At 47.1% G+C, this 18,242-nt stretch overlaps 1 protein-coding gene across 5 annotated transcripts in view; it reads right to left on the bottom strand.

Moving 5' to 3' along the window:
* LOC139767819 (uncharacterized) overlaps window positions 1–18,242 on the bottom strand; it is a 189,831-nt gene that overhangs the window by 1,075 nt on the left and 170,514 nt on the right. For 4 of the 5 annotated variants that reach the window (XM_071697470.1, XM_071697469.1, XM_071697472.1 and 1 more), the window contains 2 exons: window positions 8,343–11,489; window positions 477–4,561 (listed from right to left, as the gene is read on the bottom strand). In XM_071697470.1, the coding sequence (XP_071553571.1) occupies window positions 4,491–4,561; window positions 8,343–11,489 (3,218 nt within the window). In that variant the 3' untranslated portion in view covers window positions 477–4,490. Of the gene's footprint in view, window positions 1–476; window positions 4,562–8,342; window positions 11,490–18,242 lie in introns of those variants that run through there. The other variant, XM_071697473.1, reaches the window with a different exon arrangement.

Below are 18,242 nucleotides of genomic sequence, written 5' to 3'. Positions count from 1 at the left end.
GCAGGAGGGGTGCGAGGAAGGGCGAGAACCATCTACATGAACCACAAAGCTGTAACCCGTCTTCCGGTAATGTGCGATTCGCGTGTAGGTGCAATAAAGCTCTTCGAGCTTACGAGAGACGACTCTCACCATCCTTCTCTCCTTATATCTTTCTCCCTCTACGTATATCCCCTAATTAGCGATTAACGATCTATATTAAAATTCTTTTTTTTTCCTTGCTTACTGAAAGCGAATACATTTTACAGCCTGTACAATTGAGTAAAGCGACGCGGCGCACTCTTGGTTCACTCTCACATTTCTTCATTTCTTACCTTTCTCTCTTTCTCTCTCACACGCACGCACGCACGCACGCACGCACGCACGCACGCACGCACGCACGCACGCACGCACGCACGCACGCACGCACGCACGCACGCACACACACACACACACACACACACACACACACCACACACACACACTCTCCTCTCTCTCTCTCTCTCTCTCTCTCTCTCTCTCTCTCTCTCTCTATCTTTCTCTCTTTTTCCTTTCCTTTGCACCTCCACTTGCGGAGGCAGACGCGGGCCAGGGCAGGGTCCAGGTACTCAAGCTATCTCTGCGTGTTGCTTTCCATTCTTTTTTCGCAACTTTTTTTGTTTTTTTTTATGCTCATGGAGATCCCAGAATATCGGGTCCCTCGATCGTTTCGTGTACTCTCTTGCTATCTCTCTCCTTCTTTCGGGTCCCTTCTCTCTTTTTATTATGTTTTTTTTTTTTACAAAAATCACAGAGCAGCACCAGCATTTATTTCTTTTTAAAGCCCACCCCTTCGTCCGCTGGGCGCCCCACTAAAACTGAGGCGGATCACTTTTTATTTCTCTCACTCATTCACATGTACGCACAACATACACACATGCACCCACACATGGAACACACACACACACACACACACACACACACACACACACACACACACACACACACACAAAGCATGTATACGTACACCCTCTCATAAGTGCGCGCGCGCGCTTCTCTATCGCGGTTTCGCTTACGTTCGGCAAAAATGGATGCATTGCGTTTTGCCCCGTCCCTCCTCCATTCCTTCGTTTTATTAAATATGTTCTTTTTTTTCTCCCCCGCTATATGAAACGCATCTTCGGCCGTATCTTTTGATTTGGCATTTGCGAAACGCTGCCCGATAAAATTTCTCGCACCGCCGTTACCTCTTCTTTTTTTCCCCCCATTTATCTCTCTCTCTCTCTCTCTCTCTCTCTGTCTCTCTCTCTCTACCTTACGTCACACTGACGATAGTAATAAAATAATATAATTAATAATCAATAATCGCATAATATATATAAAATGGATGACGATAGTAGTTACTGAACAAACATTATGTAGTTTATAGATACATATATATATATAGTTGCATATGCATACGTAATTATACGCCTCGCTCCTCCTATTTACCCACTCTCTGGATCTCGCCCCTCTGCACTCCTCCTCCGACCCTCCGTTCCCCCTTTTTCTCCCCCTAGCTTTATCGCGCATCACTGGCTACCATTACCTTAGTAAACAAATAGCGTTCTAGCATCGAATTTACAGTCACTTAACGCCACTTAATTATTTAGAATCAACGCATTACGTGTCGCCTCGTTTTTCTTTTCTTCTTTTGTCGTCCTCTCACGACTCGTCTTTATAAATCGTTCATGCCTCAAGGACGAGTTCGCTCTGGTCGCGTTATCGGCATTTTGCGATCGGTCAACACACAATCATGAATTCTTCATTTCCCTAAGAGATAAGTTATCAGCAAGTTATACAATTTCTCTACAAAAATCGAAGTCTGCGCACCTAAATTCTTTGTCTTATTTCTTTACAATAAAATACATCGATACGGAATCTATACGCACGCACACGCATCCACACACGCATGCATTCATTATGCTTGTACAAGGCAGTCGACGCACGTGATTCGCTCTCTTACATCTCTCTCGTGTACCCTATATATAATCGTTACATATTTTTTTTACCTCTTTCTCTCTCTTTCTCTCTCTTACATATATATGCACACGCACACGTCTAACATGCGTTCGCTCGCTCGCTCTTAAGCTTCTCTATGCTCGATAAAAATTCCACCTCGACACACACGCTCGAGTCTGAGAGTCGGGGGCGGAGCCGCGCTCGCACCCGGCACGCATTAAATCCACGCTCCCCGTAATTTTTTGCCAGCGCGGCCCCGCGGACGCGAGAACGCCGACGGTGCCGTCCGTCCTCGCGTGCTTCAGTCTAACGAGACGCCTGTTTCCTCGCGACCAAGTCGTCGCGCATCTCCCACGCCTCGTCTCGGTAGGATGGACTGGACCTCTCTTGGCCTGTCCTAACTTCGAATCCCGACTACCGAATGTCGCTACCTCTCAGTCAATACTTCCCTTCTCTGCAATTCTCCGTCTCATTCCGAGCTACGGTCCTACCTGGGCAAGATCTTTTTAGATCTGAACGCTAGAAAGAAAAGAGAAACCGAGCGTTACCAGGGTCAGCAGACGTCAGCGAGGAATCAACGAGACTTTGGGATGGCACTGAGCGAGCCCAGTCCACACCGAAACGAGGCAATCTCTCACTCGATCCCGCTCGAGGACGTCTCACGAGGTAACTCGTACCCCTCAAAATCTGTCAGAGGGTTATCTACGAGCTAAGATCGAGCTCCCAGTCGCTTATTCTTACACTAGCCGAAGGCGTCTGTACATTATGCGGCGCGTGTTCCTTAGATATACACTATGTACACGAAGAAGGATATCCAGCAAGCTGGTTTCGTCTGCACGAAGATCGTGGATCCGCAATGGACATACGTGGGAGGTGCCTCACGATACTCGGGGGATGCGTAAGGAGGAAAATCGTCCTCTTGTCGCGCGAGCATCGGTCCGATAATTCGATACAGCCGGAGGATTGCTCGCTCACGATCGTCTCGTCGAGCCTACCGCGATCAGTTCAACAGATTAATCATCAACAGCTCTGTCCGAGAATGGACAACGTATTTGTGCGTCGAATCGAGTTCAGTCTCTTACTTTCCTCACCCTCTAAATTCATATAGTACTTTCTAGGGGTGTTGATTTACAATTAATGGATACCGGGTTCGATCTCTCACCCCCATGTCTCGATTTTATGAGGTTTATTAGAAAATTTAAGGTTGTAAGTAAAGGATGTCGGTTAATCCATTTTGAAATATTTTAATAAGATTTCAAAAAGATATTATTTAAGTCTTTTCTATGAGTGGCCTGATACTTTTAAATGTAATATTACATGACTAAGAACTAGCGCTTGCTAGCGTGCGCCCTTAACGCGAGATTTGCCCTTTCGTTCTCCCTATTATCTGAAATACAATGTTCGGTATATCTAATGGACTTTATAATTCATCAGCTTTCCGAGTTTATCGAGGCCTCCAATTTCGCCAGAACTCGCCGTACTGTATCGCGAGGCCATGTTTACTAATGGAAAATCACTCGTGGCGGTTGATCAATAAGCGTTTCCTAGATCCTCGCACGTGTGCGATTTAAATTCAAAAGCCATGCGTTACTATTGTCGCCGAGCATGGGAAATTGTTATGTGCGCGTGGGATTGATAAGGGACTGCCTCCCTCTCCCCCCGGATTTGACGAAACCGCGAGTTACAACGCTTGTCACGCTAAAAATGGACAATCACCGCGTTTTATTCGTTATAACACTTTCGGTATATAGTACTTTCCACGTTTGCGTCTGATTTGGAAAGTCGTGGATCTTCCGTGATCCACCAGTCTCCTTGATTTCATTCAGACCTATAATAGCGTCAGTATTCATGATTTACTACTCGTGTATCTAGAATTCCTAGTTCAATCCAGTTCGCAAGGGCACGAATAAACCACATAGAGCACCCCGCATCTCATCGCTCTAAAGTTCCGGTTAGCGTTATCGAGCAAGTGAATAACACACCACATGGAACACTACCATTCTTTTACTTGGCCACCACCCCCTTGGTTCTAATATTTCAGCCAGTCTTCGGTCCCATCTAGTCTTCAATCCCAAGTAGTTGGGGCCGTTGTTGAAAAGAACACCGTCACCCGTCATCTTGGTCGCATCGTGGTCCTAACGTTTCAACTAGCTCTCCCAGATTCCCAACTTCGACTGACATCGAGAGAACGGGCGGCACAGAGCAGGTAAAGAACACCTCGGCCTCTTTACCGGCTACATCTTGGTCCTAATCCGGCCGTCGTCAGCCTCTCTTTACTGGTTACACCTTGGTCCTAATCCAGCCGTACAACGTAGCATGAAAAATACACGCGGCACCCCTGCTCAGTGTCGGCTACACCGCTCGTTCGCTCGTGTCCATGCCTCCTACGGCTGCCTGCCGCCGCCGGCGGCGGTGCCGTGCGGGTGTCCCGCACCGGGCGTGCCGCTCGCCGCCGCCGGATGCGTGTGGTGGGCCTGTGTGGCGGAGCTGCCCCCGGCGGTTCCGCCGGGCAGGACGGGGGCGGGGGCCGCGGGTCACTTGGGCGGGAATGGCGAGATCACCGAGGCGGCTACCGCGGCGGCCTGCTGACTCGCCAGCACTGCCGCTGCAACACACACAGAGAGACAGCAGGCCATTAATGTTTCGTCACGATTACTCTGGAGCACCTACTAAACGCGCGTGTTTGCTTTCCAGCTGTTGCTGTTGCTTTGCTGTTCGGATGATGGCGACCCGCGGCACCCGAAAACGAGATCTAACTCGAAGCGTATTCTGAGACCAAGAGGGAAGAAACCAAGATTCTCCATCAGCTGAGAAAATAGCTTTCCTCAGTGCGATTGATTTGTATTACGCAATACGAGATCGTGTTGCATTTACTGCGAATCGCGAAGAGGTTGAAGATTTGGTCGAAGAATGAAACACCTGATACTACTTCTATGTGAGAAAACGAGGAAGCGTCAGCGATTAAACGGCTATTCAGTGGGCATGGTAAGTCCAAGAATAATTGAGAAGCATTGATTACCGATCGTTTGTGATATCATAATATGAAACAACTTGAGACGTACGAACTCAAGACATTAAAATAATAATAGAATAAAAGATAAAAAAGTATGATGTGTGATTAAAGAGAAAGTATCATTTCCAGATGAAAATGGAACTTTCTCTTTGTACTAACTAAAACATTTTCACTGTATTACTCAATTATAATATTACACGATTCAATCTTTAACTGTTATATGTAAATTGCTCGATGTCGCTATTAATGCCCCTAAAAATCTTGATAATTGATTCTTAAGTTTCTTATCTGATGAGTTACGGTAAGACGCAGCAGAAAGTGTATCTATAATGGCTATGAAAATCGCACACTGACAAGTAGTTCTTTTCGAGCCTGGATTTTCGAGACGATCGTTAACGAGTGCAATCCTCCAGGAAACGCATCGTGTCCTCCCGACCTCGAGGAAAAACCCGTATATTTCGAGATGTATAAATACAGAGCTACTTCCATCACTACTCGAGGGAAAATGACGACGGATATGTGTGTGTGAGAAGTGGTGGGAAAGCATACGAAGTGGCGTGTACCTAAGCGATCGTTTTTTTTTTCTATCTCTCTCGCTCTTGCTTTTGTCTCAATGATCTCGCGCCTACAATGCATTCTCTAGTCGCGTGATTGCGGACTTCTCTCGTTCACGCGAAAGTCCTGGCAGTGTTGGCTCCATAAGCGTACCACTTGGTCGATTAAGTTCGCTGATTGGCGACCGCTTTTTGCGTACGAAAACGTCGTCAACGTGAGACGTCGTAATAGTAACAATAACAATGAAATAAAATCAGGCAATGTAAAACTGAACGTAGTAAAAAGATTAAAATTAAATTTTATCCAAACGGAGAATTCTAGATAATCTAAATTAAAAAAAAAACTAAAAAAAAAATCTAAATTTATATCTTGTTTCTATTTCTTTCGAAAAACCGGATTACGCGTTTTGATTCCAAGATATTGAGAACATTGTATCGTATTTCTGTTATTTTCAATAAATATGTCTTTGTACTTTGATCCTCGAGATATAAAAGAAAAGAAAAAGATAGGCGAGAAGAAAAATAAGGGGAAATATCACTCTCCAAAAGCACATAGTTCGTTAACATTGAAAGTTATCAATATCAAAGATACATTGGAATCTGGGAAATCTGCTTTCAATAGATAATAAAAGAAGAGGATATTTTTACAAATCGCAAACGACGTTCTCGTAACAAAAACCGTACTCCACTCGCGACTAAACGCAAAAATCAAAACTATAAGGTCCTGACGACTATTTTACTGCAAAAAAAGCTTTCGTGGAAGACTACCGAGGTCTAACGAAGGATACATACATGGATGCGAACGCGAATACGTATCGCGCTCATGAGAAGATAGGACGTTGCAAATTAAAAAGAGTCTAAATGCCAAAATTTTAAGATTTACGGGGTAAACTTGAAAATAATCTTTTTTTTTCTATGCCGAGTATCAATAAAATTATACGTATCAATATTCGCGACTTTAGGACATAAAATTACTAAATTCTTTTTCAGGTTTGCAAATAAAGTTATCATTATCGTTGAATATTTAACAATTTTTAACGATAAGAAGCATGGATTTCTTTCGTTAAAAATAACACCTTCTTTAAGCTATAACATTCTTTTTGGCATCTAGACCTTTTAATTTATACGTTCCGTTAGTGACTGTATTCCTCGCGCATACCATCAATATCAACATTAGCGCTGGCATCGATATCCATATCAAGCTCGATGAGGTCGTTAGCGTCATCGTTACTATTATATGCGAGTGCCTATCACCCGCAGCCGGGTGATCTCGCCCATAAAATCCTGTTAACTTTTCTTCCGTTCCGGAAAGAAGCACGATAAATAATTATCACAGTCTGAACTATACGTCTAATCCTTACTTGCGCCCTACTTGCGGTACACAGCTTACATGGCTAATCTACACACGGCCGCAGTTATACTTCAATATTTCCAAAATATTCAATTCGTCGCTACGAGACTCGTTACATACGTATATGTATAGATATACAGAATGTTTCGGATGTCGTACGCTTTCTCTCAACTACGGACACTGGCGACGCTGAACAGAATATCTCGAAAGTATTTTTCTGGATTGCAAGTCATTTTAAAAGGCTGAAAAATTTTAATGAATGAAATGACAGATGCCATTCAAACAGAAAATCAAATCTTCTCTTACGTTTAAATCAAGCTTTACATCATAAGCTCTCAATTTAAAGTGTTTAATACTAAAGCTGAAGAATGAATTTTCAAAGTAAATTGATATTTTAAATCCGTACTGGAGAGAGAACGTGCACGAACTCCGCGACCGATATATATATATATATATATATATATGTTCAAAAAAATGCAACGCTATAGCGCGAGCGAACCGCGCCCGCAGAATGTACAATCGAAGATAAATTAATTACAATTGTCGTTCGGGTCTTCAACGCGGGACCCATATAGAAGAGGTTCAATCGATATTCACACATTTTAATATTTTTGCCTTTGTACAAAAGAAGAAGCGCGTCTCTTATTGGTCTGGTAATAAAATAGTACCTCGGCGGAGACTCTGCGCGTGGATCGACTCTCGAACGGAGAGGGCTCCTGCCACGCGAGTTCCTTGTTGCACATCAAGATCCACAAGTAATTTTCTTTCCTTTTTCTTTCTTCTCAATTTTTTATGCACCAATATGGTGTACGGTTTAGACACTCAGGCTCTAAATAATACCTGGCCGAGTTTTACCCGTTTTTGTCGGACATTCGTCCGGATTCATCTCGAAACTAAAATTGGCTGTTCGCCGTTTCTTACTCGTCGTCGAAGTCGTTTTTGTACTGTCCAATTCGACCTCGCGCCGAAAACATATGTCAGCGTGCAAACGCATATATTTAAAACGCACTTACAATTCGTATCGCATCGTACACTTAAAATGTTTTTAGAGGCCGGCTGTTAATTTCGTTCACGGTGTCATTTCGAAGAATTCAAGATTTAATAAAAAGCCTACGAATTACCGAGTTCATGTCTCAGCGATCTACCGCATTATCGCAAACGCACCGCACCTTCGAGTCTAAGCGCATGATCCTGAAAGTCCAGCTTCGTCGTTCGCAAAACGCGGTCTATCGCAAACGCTCGAACGCTCGACACCTCTCATCACGCTTTCGACTCGCATCGTCGTCATCCGTCCTTAGAGTTCACCAGAGAACGCGGCACGCCCACGACACGCAACGAAAACGGTCCTAATGCACGTATGCGTTCGTTCTCACGACATTACGCTCATGCTTCTCTCTCGTTCTCTCTGGTTCTCGCTTCACTGGGTCCCGCGGGTCGCCTTACTGTCAGGGTCTGACGAGAGGCTTACCTCCGTAGGGGGCGGGATACTGCCCCGTCAACAGGGGATACCCTAGGCCCACGTGAGTGTGATGATGCGTGTGCACGTGTCGCTGTGGAGGCGGCGATCTGTTGTCCTTGCCGAGGTTGCCGCCGCTGGCATCCACTACGCCTTGCTGCTGCTGCTGGCTACCCGGTTGACCCTGCTGCTTGCCGGACGGCTGCTGACCCTGGCCGGGCGGTGGGCCCGGGCCCGCAACCGACGTAGGCGGGCCGCTAGGGGGCCGGGCAGGGGTCGGGCCCGCCGAAGACGGGCTAGCGGACGCCGCGGATGTCTTGGGCGTCGGTGACTTGAGCGCGCGCTCCTGGAGCTCGTGTATCTTGTGCGCCGAGTAATACTGATTGGCGTGATGTTGGAGCAAGTCCAGCGCTTTGCCGCCGGGTGGCCGACTGAGGTCCTCCGGCGCGTGATACCTAGGTAGCTGGTGGAGATAGGGATTACTCGAATACGGACCGGGTACCAGCATGGGGCTGAGGCCGCGGTAGACCGGGTGACCCGGATCGAATGGCAGCGCACCGTAGTGTTGTGGCTGCATGTAACTGGGATGAATGTAAGCGTACTGCGAGGTAGGCGGCGGCGGCGGTCCCTGAGTCTCCATCGTCGGCTTTACGCCCTCCTGCTTGCTCTTTGAGTCTTCGCTCTTTCCGAGATCCTGTGGTTTTTCCTGCTTCGGCTGATGTTTCGGACTGGGCGGTGGTGCCTTTGCTTGTTGGCTCTGTTTATTTGCTTCCTCTTTTCTCCTTTGTTCACTCGGATACAGGTAATACCTTCTGTCGTCTTGAACAGGTCCCGGAGGAGGTGGCGGCGGTGCCGCTCGTTGACTCTGCGAGCTGTGGTAAACGTGGTACGGACTCATCTGACTCTTCATCTCGATGCTCTCCTTCAGTATCTGATGGTTCTCGTGTTGCTTGTCTTTCAGACTCGGCTGTGGCTGTGGCTCTTGCTTAATCTTGACCTTTTGCTCATGCGGCTCCTGGTCCTGCGACTGCTGACTCTGTTGTTGCTGTTGCTGTTGCGAGACTGGCTGCGGTGGCTGGTAGGCATAGCCTGGCGGCATATAACCACCGTAACCGCCATAGTAGTGCGGCTGCTGCTGCGGCTGCGGTACCGGTTGACTTAGCTCCTTCTTCTCTTTTTCCGACACGACGCTCTGTAAGCTCGCCATCGAAGGCATCTGCGGTATGTTAAGCGGTTTCATCTCCTGCTTGGGCGTAAGATCGCTCGGCTTCTGGTCTACCACCGGCTTGCTGTCCGAAACGTTGGACACCAGATAAGGTGACTGACCATAGTACGGGTACATACTGAAGTGCGCGGGCAGATGCGCTGGCGCCGTGGCCTTGTTGTCCTTTTCCTGACTCTGCTTGGACTTGTCCACCGGTTCGGCCTCGAGCACCGGCGCCGCGTCGTCCGATATGTCCGAGTAGGCCGGGCTTTGTACGTCGTCACGCGCCGAATCGACGATCGGCGCCTCGAGGGGCGATGGGTGCGGGCTGCCGCCAGGCGATTTTCGCGACTTCTTCTTGTAGCCCTGCGGCTTGGAAACGCGCGCGTCCGCGCTTGTCTTGCTCTTGTCTTGTTCCGGCATTAGCGCAGCCGTAGGTTTTACTTTGAACTGCGGCATTTTTGCCGCGGCGGCATGTAACGATACCGCAGTCGGGTACTGTTGCAAGTGCGATTGTACACCCTGACCCGGATGACCTGACGGTGGCGGTCCCGCCTGTAAACCCGCTGCTTGTTGCGACACCTGGCTCGCAAGATTCTGTAAACCTGCGTGCTGACTGGCTATGCTTTGTAGACTGGCCTGTTGCTGTTGCTGCAATCCAGACGGCTGCACCACGTGAGCCTGCGCGGGCTGGCCCAGTTGAGCCGACAGGGGATGCTGCACCGTTTGCAACTGATGCGCCGGCGGCAGTTGTTGTTGAACCGATGACTGCAGTTGCTGCTGCTGTTGTTGGCTGCCAACGCCAGGCTGTAGCTGTTGTTGCAGCGGTTGGCCGACTTGCTGCAACGACTGGTGCGCTTGTTGCAGAAGAGCATTCTGCGATTGATGCGACTGTTGTATCTGAGACGGCTGTGGTGGTTGCGGTATATTGAGGGGTTGGGGGATGTTCGTGCTTGGATGCGGCGAAGGCACGGGCCTGGGGGACTGACTTGGATGCGGACTGGGACTCTGGGGCGGGTTCGACGAGCCTAACGACGATTGATTTTGTTGTTGTTGTTGTTGTTGTTGTTGTTGTTGTTGTTGTTGTTGTTGCTGCTGCTGCTGTTGTTGCTGTTGCACAGATTGCTGCTGTTGCCTCGATGGCGCCGTAGAAATGGGTGCTGGCAGATCGTCCTGGCCGAACCTGAGTACGCCTGGCTTGACAATACTTTTGTCCGCGAGCACAGGCGTGGGTGGTTCTATGCTGGGCGATGGGACCCGCGGGGGCGGCGGCGGCGTTTCCGGTGGTAGTCCCGCCGCCGGCGGACTCACCGCTCTCACCGGCGTTCCCTCGGGCTTGTCCGCAGGCGACTTTACTGGTGTAGCAGGACTCGGTGCCTCGATATTGCTCTCGTCGTTCTCCGACATACTTGTAATGCCCTCCTTCGTATCGTCGTCGTCGGCGGAACCGTGTGCGTGACTCTGATGATACTTGAGTCCGTTGATGTGTTTGTACTTTTTACTGCAGTTCGGCTCGGGACACTCGAGCAACACTGGACTAGCGGGTGGCGAGCCGCTGGGCGGCGTCGGCGGCGGTGCCCGTCGCTTGTTCTTGTCCTGCTCCTCCTCGGGCCCGCGAGACTTCCGCTTCGCCGCCGGATCCGGCCGCGGCGGTACAAATGCCGCCGGACTCGGGCTGGCCGCTGGTGAACCCTGCGCACCCCGACGACCCTTGCCGCCGTTGCGCAGCTTGCTGTGCACGGAACTCCTCGTCTCCGTGAAGTTGCTCAGGTCGTTGCCGGGCGTGGAGTTGGCCGCGGCACGGCCGCGTTTACCGCGACCCTTAGGCGTGCGGGCATCCAGGTCGCTGGTCGGCGAATCGCAGAAACGTGGCGGCGCCCAATCGTGACGCGTGCAGTCCAACAGGGTCCCGACGTACGTTTTACCCCGCCACGTAACGTTCACCACTAGTACACCTGCAATAGAAAGGACATCGTCATTGTTATGATCGGTAGAAGCGATTTTTCGAGCCTCGTAATTGCCTTTTATACTGATAACTTTGAAACAAATCAACAAGCTCGTTTATAATTTCCAAATCTGCTGTGGGATCTCTGCTATATAAATAAGTGAAATATCTATGTTTTCACTTAGCTATTGGACTCGATATGGTTCTTTACGGCAATTTTGCGTATAATTTGTTAAATTTTAAAGAATTATGTACTTTTTTTCGAATCTCCATGAAATAGATTCCAAATAATATAAATTGATGTTAAGACTTTGTTAATTTATTATATTTGTTGTGTGACATTATTTTATATATACTACTGTAGAAATAATAAATCTAAACAGTCGTGCATTCCTCTCATTTATCAGCAATTTCTGATAAAAAAAACTTATGCATGCCGCAACTTAGCGCAACGCTCAAAGTGATTCGGTGTCGAGCGAAAGAAATAGGTGAAGAGGAAAGAAGGCGACGAGAATCTCGCGTGTTCAACGAAGAAATACAGCTGTATATCGCATCGCTGACGGAACAACGCGTAAAGCTACAAGCGAGGGAAAAACCGGTCCTAAAATACGGCGGTTTTAACCCCCGGGGGCCCCTCGAGCAGTTTCATCGCGTAATAAGTTTCGTGGCAACCTGTGACGAGCTAACTCGCATCTGTCTCCCTTCTTTCCTCTTCGTTCTTGCGCGATCAGCGCCGCTAATTGAAAATATCTCGCCACGTGCAAGAAAACGCGGCGCGTTCGCAGGTGATCTCGACGATGATTCTGCATCAGGTGTTCCCGACCGCGGAACTCCCGTGTTCCACACAAAGTTCGCGGCTAAATTACTTTCGCGTTCGCGTAATAGGGAGAGTCGAATCGGCGTAAATCGAATTGGCACCACGGGGCGCCGCACCAGATTCAAATGTCAAAGCTTCGGGGGAACGAGCGACGTGATCTGCGAGCGAGTGAAAGGGATAGTTTCACATAAACGTTGTTCTTGGAACGTACGGCTCTTCATTTCGTGAAAGTATTAATTGTAAGGCTTTAAAAAAGAAAGAGATCTAAGAGAATTGGCTCTTCTGAAACGACGAGACCGTTAAAATTGACCGAGAAAAGATAATTTAAATGCGTAATACTCCGGCCGGAGATGAGGCTGAGTTCATACGACGAGAAAAGATTCTTTATTTTCATCGCTCGGATTAACTCTTTCTTCGGGAGGCAATTCTCTCCCGATGGGGTATCGTTTAAAAATAGATACCTCCGTCCGGGATGAAAACGTCCGTGGAAGATCGCCTCGAAACGAGCCTCGTCGTTTGCATCTGCGAGGTTCCCTTCGCGGACTCGGATCGTGAATCGAGAACCGAAAATAAAGGCGCGAGCGGCGCGGCGACCTGGGGGAAAAAAATAGAGGCGCGCGCACAAAGGGAACAATAAAAACAGCGGAAGTTCCAAGGCGACCGAAGTTCCTAAAAGCCACATGACACCGTGTTTCTCCTCCATCTGTCAGACACACGTCTCGCTCTTTTTCTCTCCCGTCTCGAGGGCGAGAGACGAGATGTCTCGTTGTTTCTTTCTCCACCTCGCGGCGTGCCCCCTCGTTTCGCTCTGTTTCTCTTCTCCCTTCCTTCTCGGCCGCGCGGCAGAAACCTCGGGGGCATTTTGGTTGATTGAGTCGTCCCCTCGCGCATCGACGTCATTCCCATTTGCCGCGAAAGATAAACGTATAGGCGAGCACCGGGGGATGATGATAAATCCGCGCGTCTCACCCCGTCATGTGCCTTTTCATTCCATCCGTTTCGTGGCAACCTGACGAGCCTCGTTTTCCCCCGTCCCTCCGAACTAGCGCTAGAATTTCTTCTATTTTTCTTCTTTCACCCTTTCTGAACTTTAACGCCGGTCGAATGCGCGGAATGACCAAATTACCTTCTAATAATTTGAAGAGGCATTCGGTTTCACGTTCGGATACACATTTTACCTCGAACAAACTCGTAGTAAAACTGTTACTATTGAAACTGTGCCGTCGAAAAAGAATTAGTAAGAGCAATTGTTACATGAAGAATGAAAGAATCAACTGTATCTTTCGTGTCATCTCTTACGATGTCTCCTCCGGATGCTCTCTTACATGATAATAGCTGTTGAATGAATTCATCTTCAAGTTTCACATTCGGCCTCGCGATTGGCTTCTCATGGAGTTAATAGAATCTACCGCGATACGGTAAACGAATAATCGCGCGTTTCGCGAAGAGATTGCGGTCGCGGCAGCTGCTCACGAAGTCACATCCAAGCATTATTTGTCCGTCGCTCGCTTGCCGCGAAGAGACGCGGGCGTCGCCGTCACCGACCCTGGTTTCCTCTTCCTGAAAGCCGGCGGACGATAAAAGGGCTCTTTTCCGAAGCGGGAGATTTGCGGTCGCGGTCGAAGGAAACCCGGGGAACCGCACGAAGGACGAGGAAGAAAAGCCGCGCTGTCGCGCAGTAAAACGACGAGTTAATCTCTTCTCAAGCGATATCGCCGCTGCGGCGATATCTCGAAGCCGGGGAAGAGCTCTCTTGGCTCCACGTCGTTATAACAGCTGTCACGTGAAATCACGTCTGGTGTTAGCCGCCCTCTGAGCGACGACAATCGCGGTCGTTGCTCTAAAACGAGAGATTGCTTTCGGGTACACGAGCGGGATTTCTCCTCGCACCGAAAACTCGTCACAGCGGAAGTCTCTTCCGAGACTCGAGCGTGCCTCGTTTATCGATGTGCCGAGAGAAGCATTAAATTTCGAGAGAGCGTGCGCATTTCACGTCTAATCCGATTTTGACGGATTTTAGTGGAGAAAAATCGCGTCGACAAACGCAAAGATAAAACAAGTACCAGCGAGTATTTGACATATTATTTATAGCATTTGCTCGCCGTGCGATCGCCGAATTAAAAACACGATAATTTTTTATCGTAGTGTGCCAGATGAGCATTTCAACTCGTAAAACAAAATAAAACAAAATTTAAATTTAATACTGGACATTTTCAAATAATACAGGAACCATCTATAAATTTTATTTTAAATATTAAATTTTAAAAATAATATTGAAAATATCCGACTATATGTTATGTGGAGGAGGGGGGGATTTTAATAGTTGCAACATGGTCGGATGATATACCGATGATATCGCGCGCTCGATAAAGTCCGCAAAGCAGAACGAAGCGGAACGAAGCGATGCAGCTGCCAGGCGAAACGTGAAATCACGGGGCAGCGTTATTTGTCCTCGCCGAATGGCGGTCGCCTGTGGCGCCCGGAGACAACATCGACCGAGATCAGTCTGGAAATAAGTGGATTTTCTTTCGGCTTCAGAGAGCTGCTCGCAGTAGCGACTGCGGAGGTCTTTCAGAAACGAGATGTATTCAAGATCTCCAGATGGAAGAAGTGGAAAAAGATACGCGTCCTAGAAGTCGCGTCTTTTCTTCCCGACATTTAACTTATTGTATAAGATACTTCGTGAAATTTGCAACAAATGTCGATATTATTGTGTCACATAATCCGATAAATATGTACGAAGTAATATATACGGAACACATAGATATTGATTTTATTTTGTAGCAATATAGCACCGATCTTTTATTGAATGCAAATTTAATTAATATGTTAAAGGACTTCCATAAATTATATTTTAATTTTGTAAATAGAAATTCTTATTTACGCGAGAACTAAAAAGTTCAAGAGTTCAAAAATCTATATTTATGATAATATCTATCATCCAATTTTTACAAACGAGCAGACATTCCGAATTCGTTAAAGAGCCTGCAGTATCGGCAAGAAGCGACATCCAGTAGGCGAGATAGAAAGGGCAGATTGTAAGAGGAGGAGGAGACCTAAGAAGGAGCAAGAGCAGATTCCGCCGAGGTGAAGCGAGAGATGTTCCGAAGATCGATAACAAGCTGTATAACTCTAGCTTCCTTCCACGGGAGAGAGAGACTTCTCTCTTTCTCCCCTTCTCGCTTCTCTCTCTTCTCTCATCCTTCCTTTCCCGTCTCCTCCTCCGTGCCCGCCCTGTCGCGTCTCCGACAAGCATCCTTTCATCAACGTCTCTGTGATCCAACTAAACTACCCTGACATCGACAAAACCAGGTCCGATGGGAGATAGACGCCTTTACGATATACACCTCGCTCACGGTGGTACCTGTAATTGTATTAGTGGCTCGTTCGTGCAGCCTTCTCACAATCTCGCGTAATGCTTTTCTGTACAAGAGTACAAGATATCCGGAACGTGCTCATGAGATATCACACGGATCAGATTCTTAAACAGGGATATAAATCCTTCGACAAAATAAATTCTTTGGTTTTCAGTTTTAACTACTACAATTAACGTCAGAATCAAAATACGAAAGCAGAATAATTCCAAAATTATGAAAATTGTATTTTCGTACTAAATGGCTTAATCAATAAAGCAACTTTAATTTTTATTCTTTCTTTTTAATTTGTTTACCGAGACGCTTGAAAGAATAAACAAGTTTGGAACGAAAGATTAGTATTAAAATAAAAATATTAAATTAAAATAAAATTTGGATAAAAAAGTTTACTTTCTTGGTGACTGAAGGTGACCACATTGCGGACGCCAACACGCAACGAAAATGCGTATTATTGCGCGATACACGTTATCGGCGGTTTAGTACTTCTGTCGGCCGATCGGCGGTCATTAGTTACACGCGCACGCACGCATAATTACACATTCGCGAGTATGACATTTATTGCCGGAGATTAACCTGTTAGCTTCGCGGAATTATTAATGTGCCGCGTTTATAAAGTGGGAGATGTAAATCGGGGCCGATCGACGGAGGGCGGGCGACGCGCGGCACGCCGCGAGTCGTCGTCGTCATCGTCGCCGTGCGCGCGCGGCGTGCAAATATAACTCGTTTGACTTCGTTTGCTTATCCACGCGTGTCGAATGCCTTACGTAATTACCGAGCGCGTGGCTCGCGTACACGCGAGAAAGAAATCGCCCGCCTTCTTAATCGCTCGCTTCCCGGGAAAATTTCTCAGGGGAGATCTTAACGTGCCTATTATGAACGGATCGACGACGTGTCTCGTTAAGCGTGATAATGGCAATCACGAGATATGGGTCTTAAAAAGGAAGGACACGAATCGACAAATTCAATTTGCGCTTGACATATATCGTGGAAATGCATGACTGTCGGCGAGATCGCCGAATGCCAGACGCTTTGATCAATTTGTAGTTCGGTTCTTCCTCGAAAATGTCAGTGAATACTTATTCCTCTTTAAAGATTAAAGACTGACGGTAAAGAGTTTCTGGCAAATTAAGCTTCAAGAGAGAAGATTGACGATAAAATCCTATGTTTCTCGCTTAAGATTAATTGTAAAATTGCACGCTTCTATAAAGTAAAACTGTAAAGTGTGTAAATGTGTTTCAGGGTTCCCAAGATTTCCGGGAACCGTTCGTACGTTATTAAGATTTCCTCGTTACGCGACTATTACATTTCTAAACGTAATCACGATCGCGACGGAGGCGAGAAGTCTCGGAGGAACGGAAGTGGAAGGCAGAACGGATAAATTTGCTATAAAGTAAAGCGGCGCGAAGAGGCAGCAGCCGCGAAACCAGAACAGACGTGCTCGAGATTCCGTCGCTGTTTTATTTCTTTCGCCGATAATAACACGCTGGTGGAAGCTCTTCTCTCTTTTTCTCCCTCTCTCTCTCTCTCTCTCTCTCTCTCTCTCTCTCTCTCTCTCTCTCTCTCTCTCTCTCTCTCTCTCTCTCTCTCCCTCTAGTATCTTTTTCTCGTGTCTCGCCGGGAGTCGAAGATGGAACCGGCCGAAGAGTAAAGAGAAGAGGAATAACAAGGAGATGAAAAGAGGTAGAAGACGGGGCGAGCCGAGCGAAACGAGAGAAGGAGAGAGAGAGAGAGAGAGAGAGAAAAAGGGATGAAGGGCGATGGAAGAGTTATAGGGATGCGTGAGGAGGAAAGCGGAGGGAGGAGGATGGGAGGTGAAAGGAGAGAGGATGTAGCAGCAGGATATCAGCAGCGAACGACGAAAGTAATAAAACTTGGATGGATGGCAGGCTCGGACAGATTGGTCGGCCATTCAATTGGGAATTCGACGAATTTATGGACTTCCTAATCTGCCATTATGGACGGCCATTTAGGAACTCCCTTTCGTGTCTAGCTTCGCCCGCGTCGTTTGTTCTTTTGATGGCGAACAAAGCAGGGAAAGAGAACGGCAGTCTCACAGATGCTCCCGAGATCTAATCCATACGTCAATTCGAATGGAATATCGCTCCAGAAAAAAATAACTTATGTTAATGTTATTTAATGCGTTGCATGCTCTACAAACGTTTCCTCTCGTGTATCATTCGATATAATCTCACCGCTTAAAATTAATTTCTAATTAAAAGTAATTTTACCGGATATGTAATATGTTATCTGTACGTGTATCCATGTTCAACATCTGTTTGTTTCCTCTTGTGCAAATTTAAAGGTACAAAAAAAAACAGCTGTTAAAAGCATACGCGTAAATGCACGCTTTTGACGCAGTTTTTATGTGAAAAGTACCAAACGCCAGTTTTATCTACTCCGAGCTCAAGGCACTTACATTTCAAAAGGTAGTCGTTTATTAAGTAGATTAAACTTTACATTAGAATCCCACGAATTACCGTCACGGCGGAGGAAGCACATTTTTCCCTTTAGAAAACTTTGAAACTCCATTTCTCAATTTTGACGTGGAAGCGTTTGGCTCCTTTCACATTAA

Source organism: Temnothorax nylanderi, unplaced genomic scaffold (assembly GCF_030848795.1).
Source record: "Temnothorax nylanderi isolate EJ_2023f unplaced genomic scaffold, tnyl_v1.0 TNYL_tig0012_pilon, whole genome shotgun sequence".
NCBI classification, from domain to species: domain Eukaryota; kingdom Metazoa; phylum Arthropoda; class Insecta; order Hymenoptera; family Formicidae; genus Temnothorax; species Temnothorax nylanderi.
This window is presented reverse-complemented; position numbering and strand designations above follow the sequence as displayed.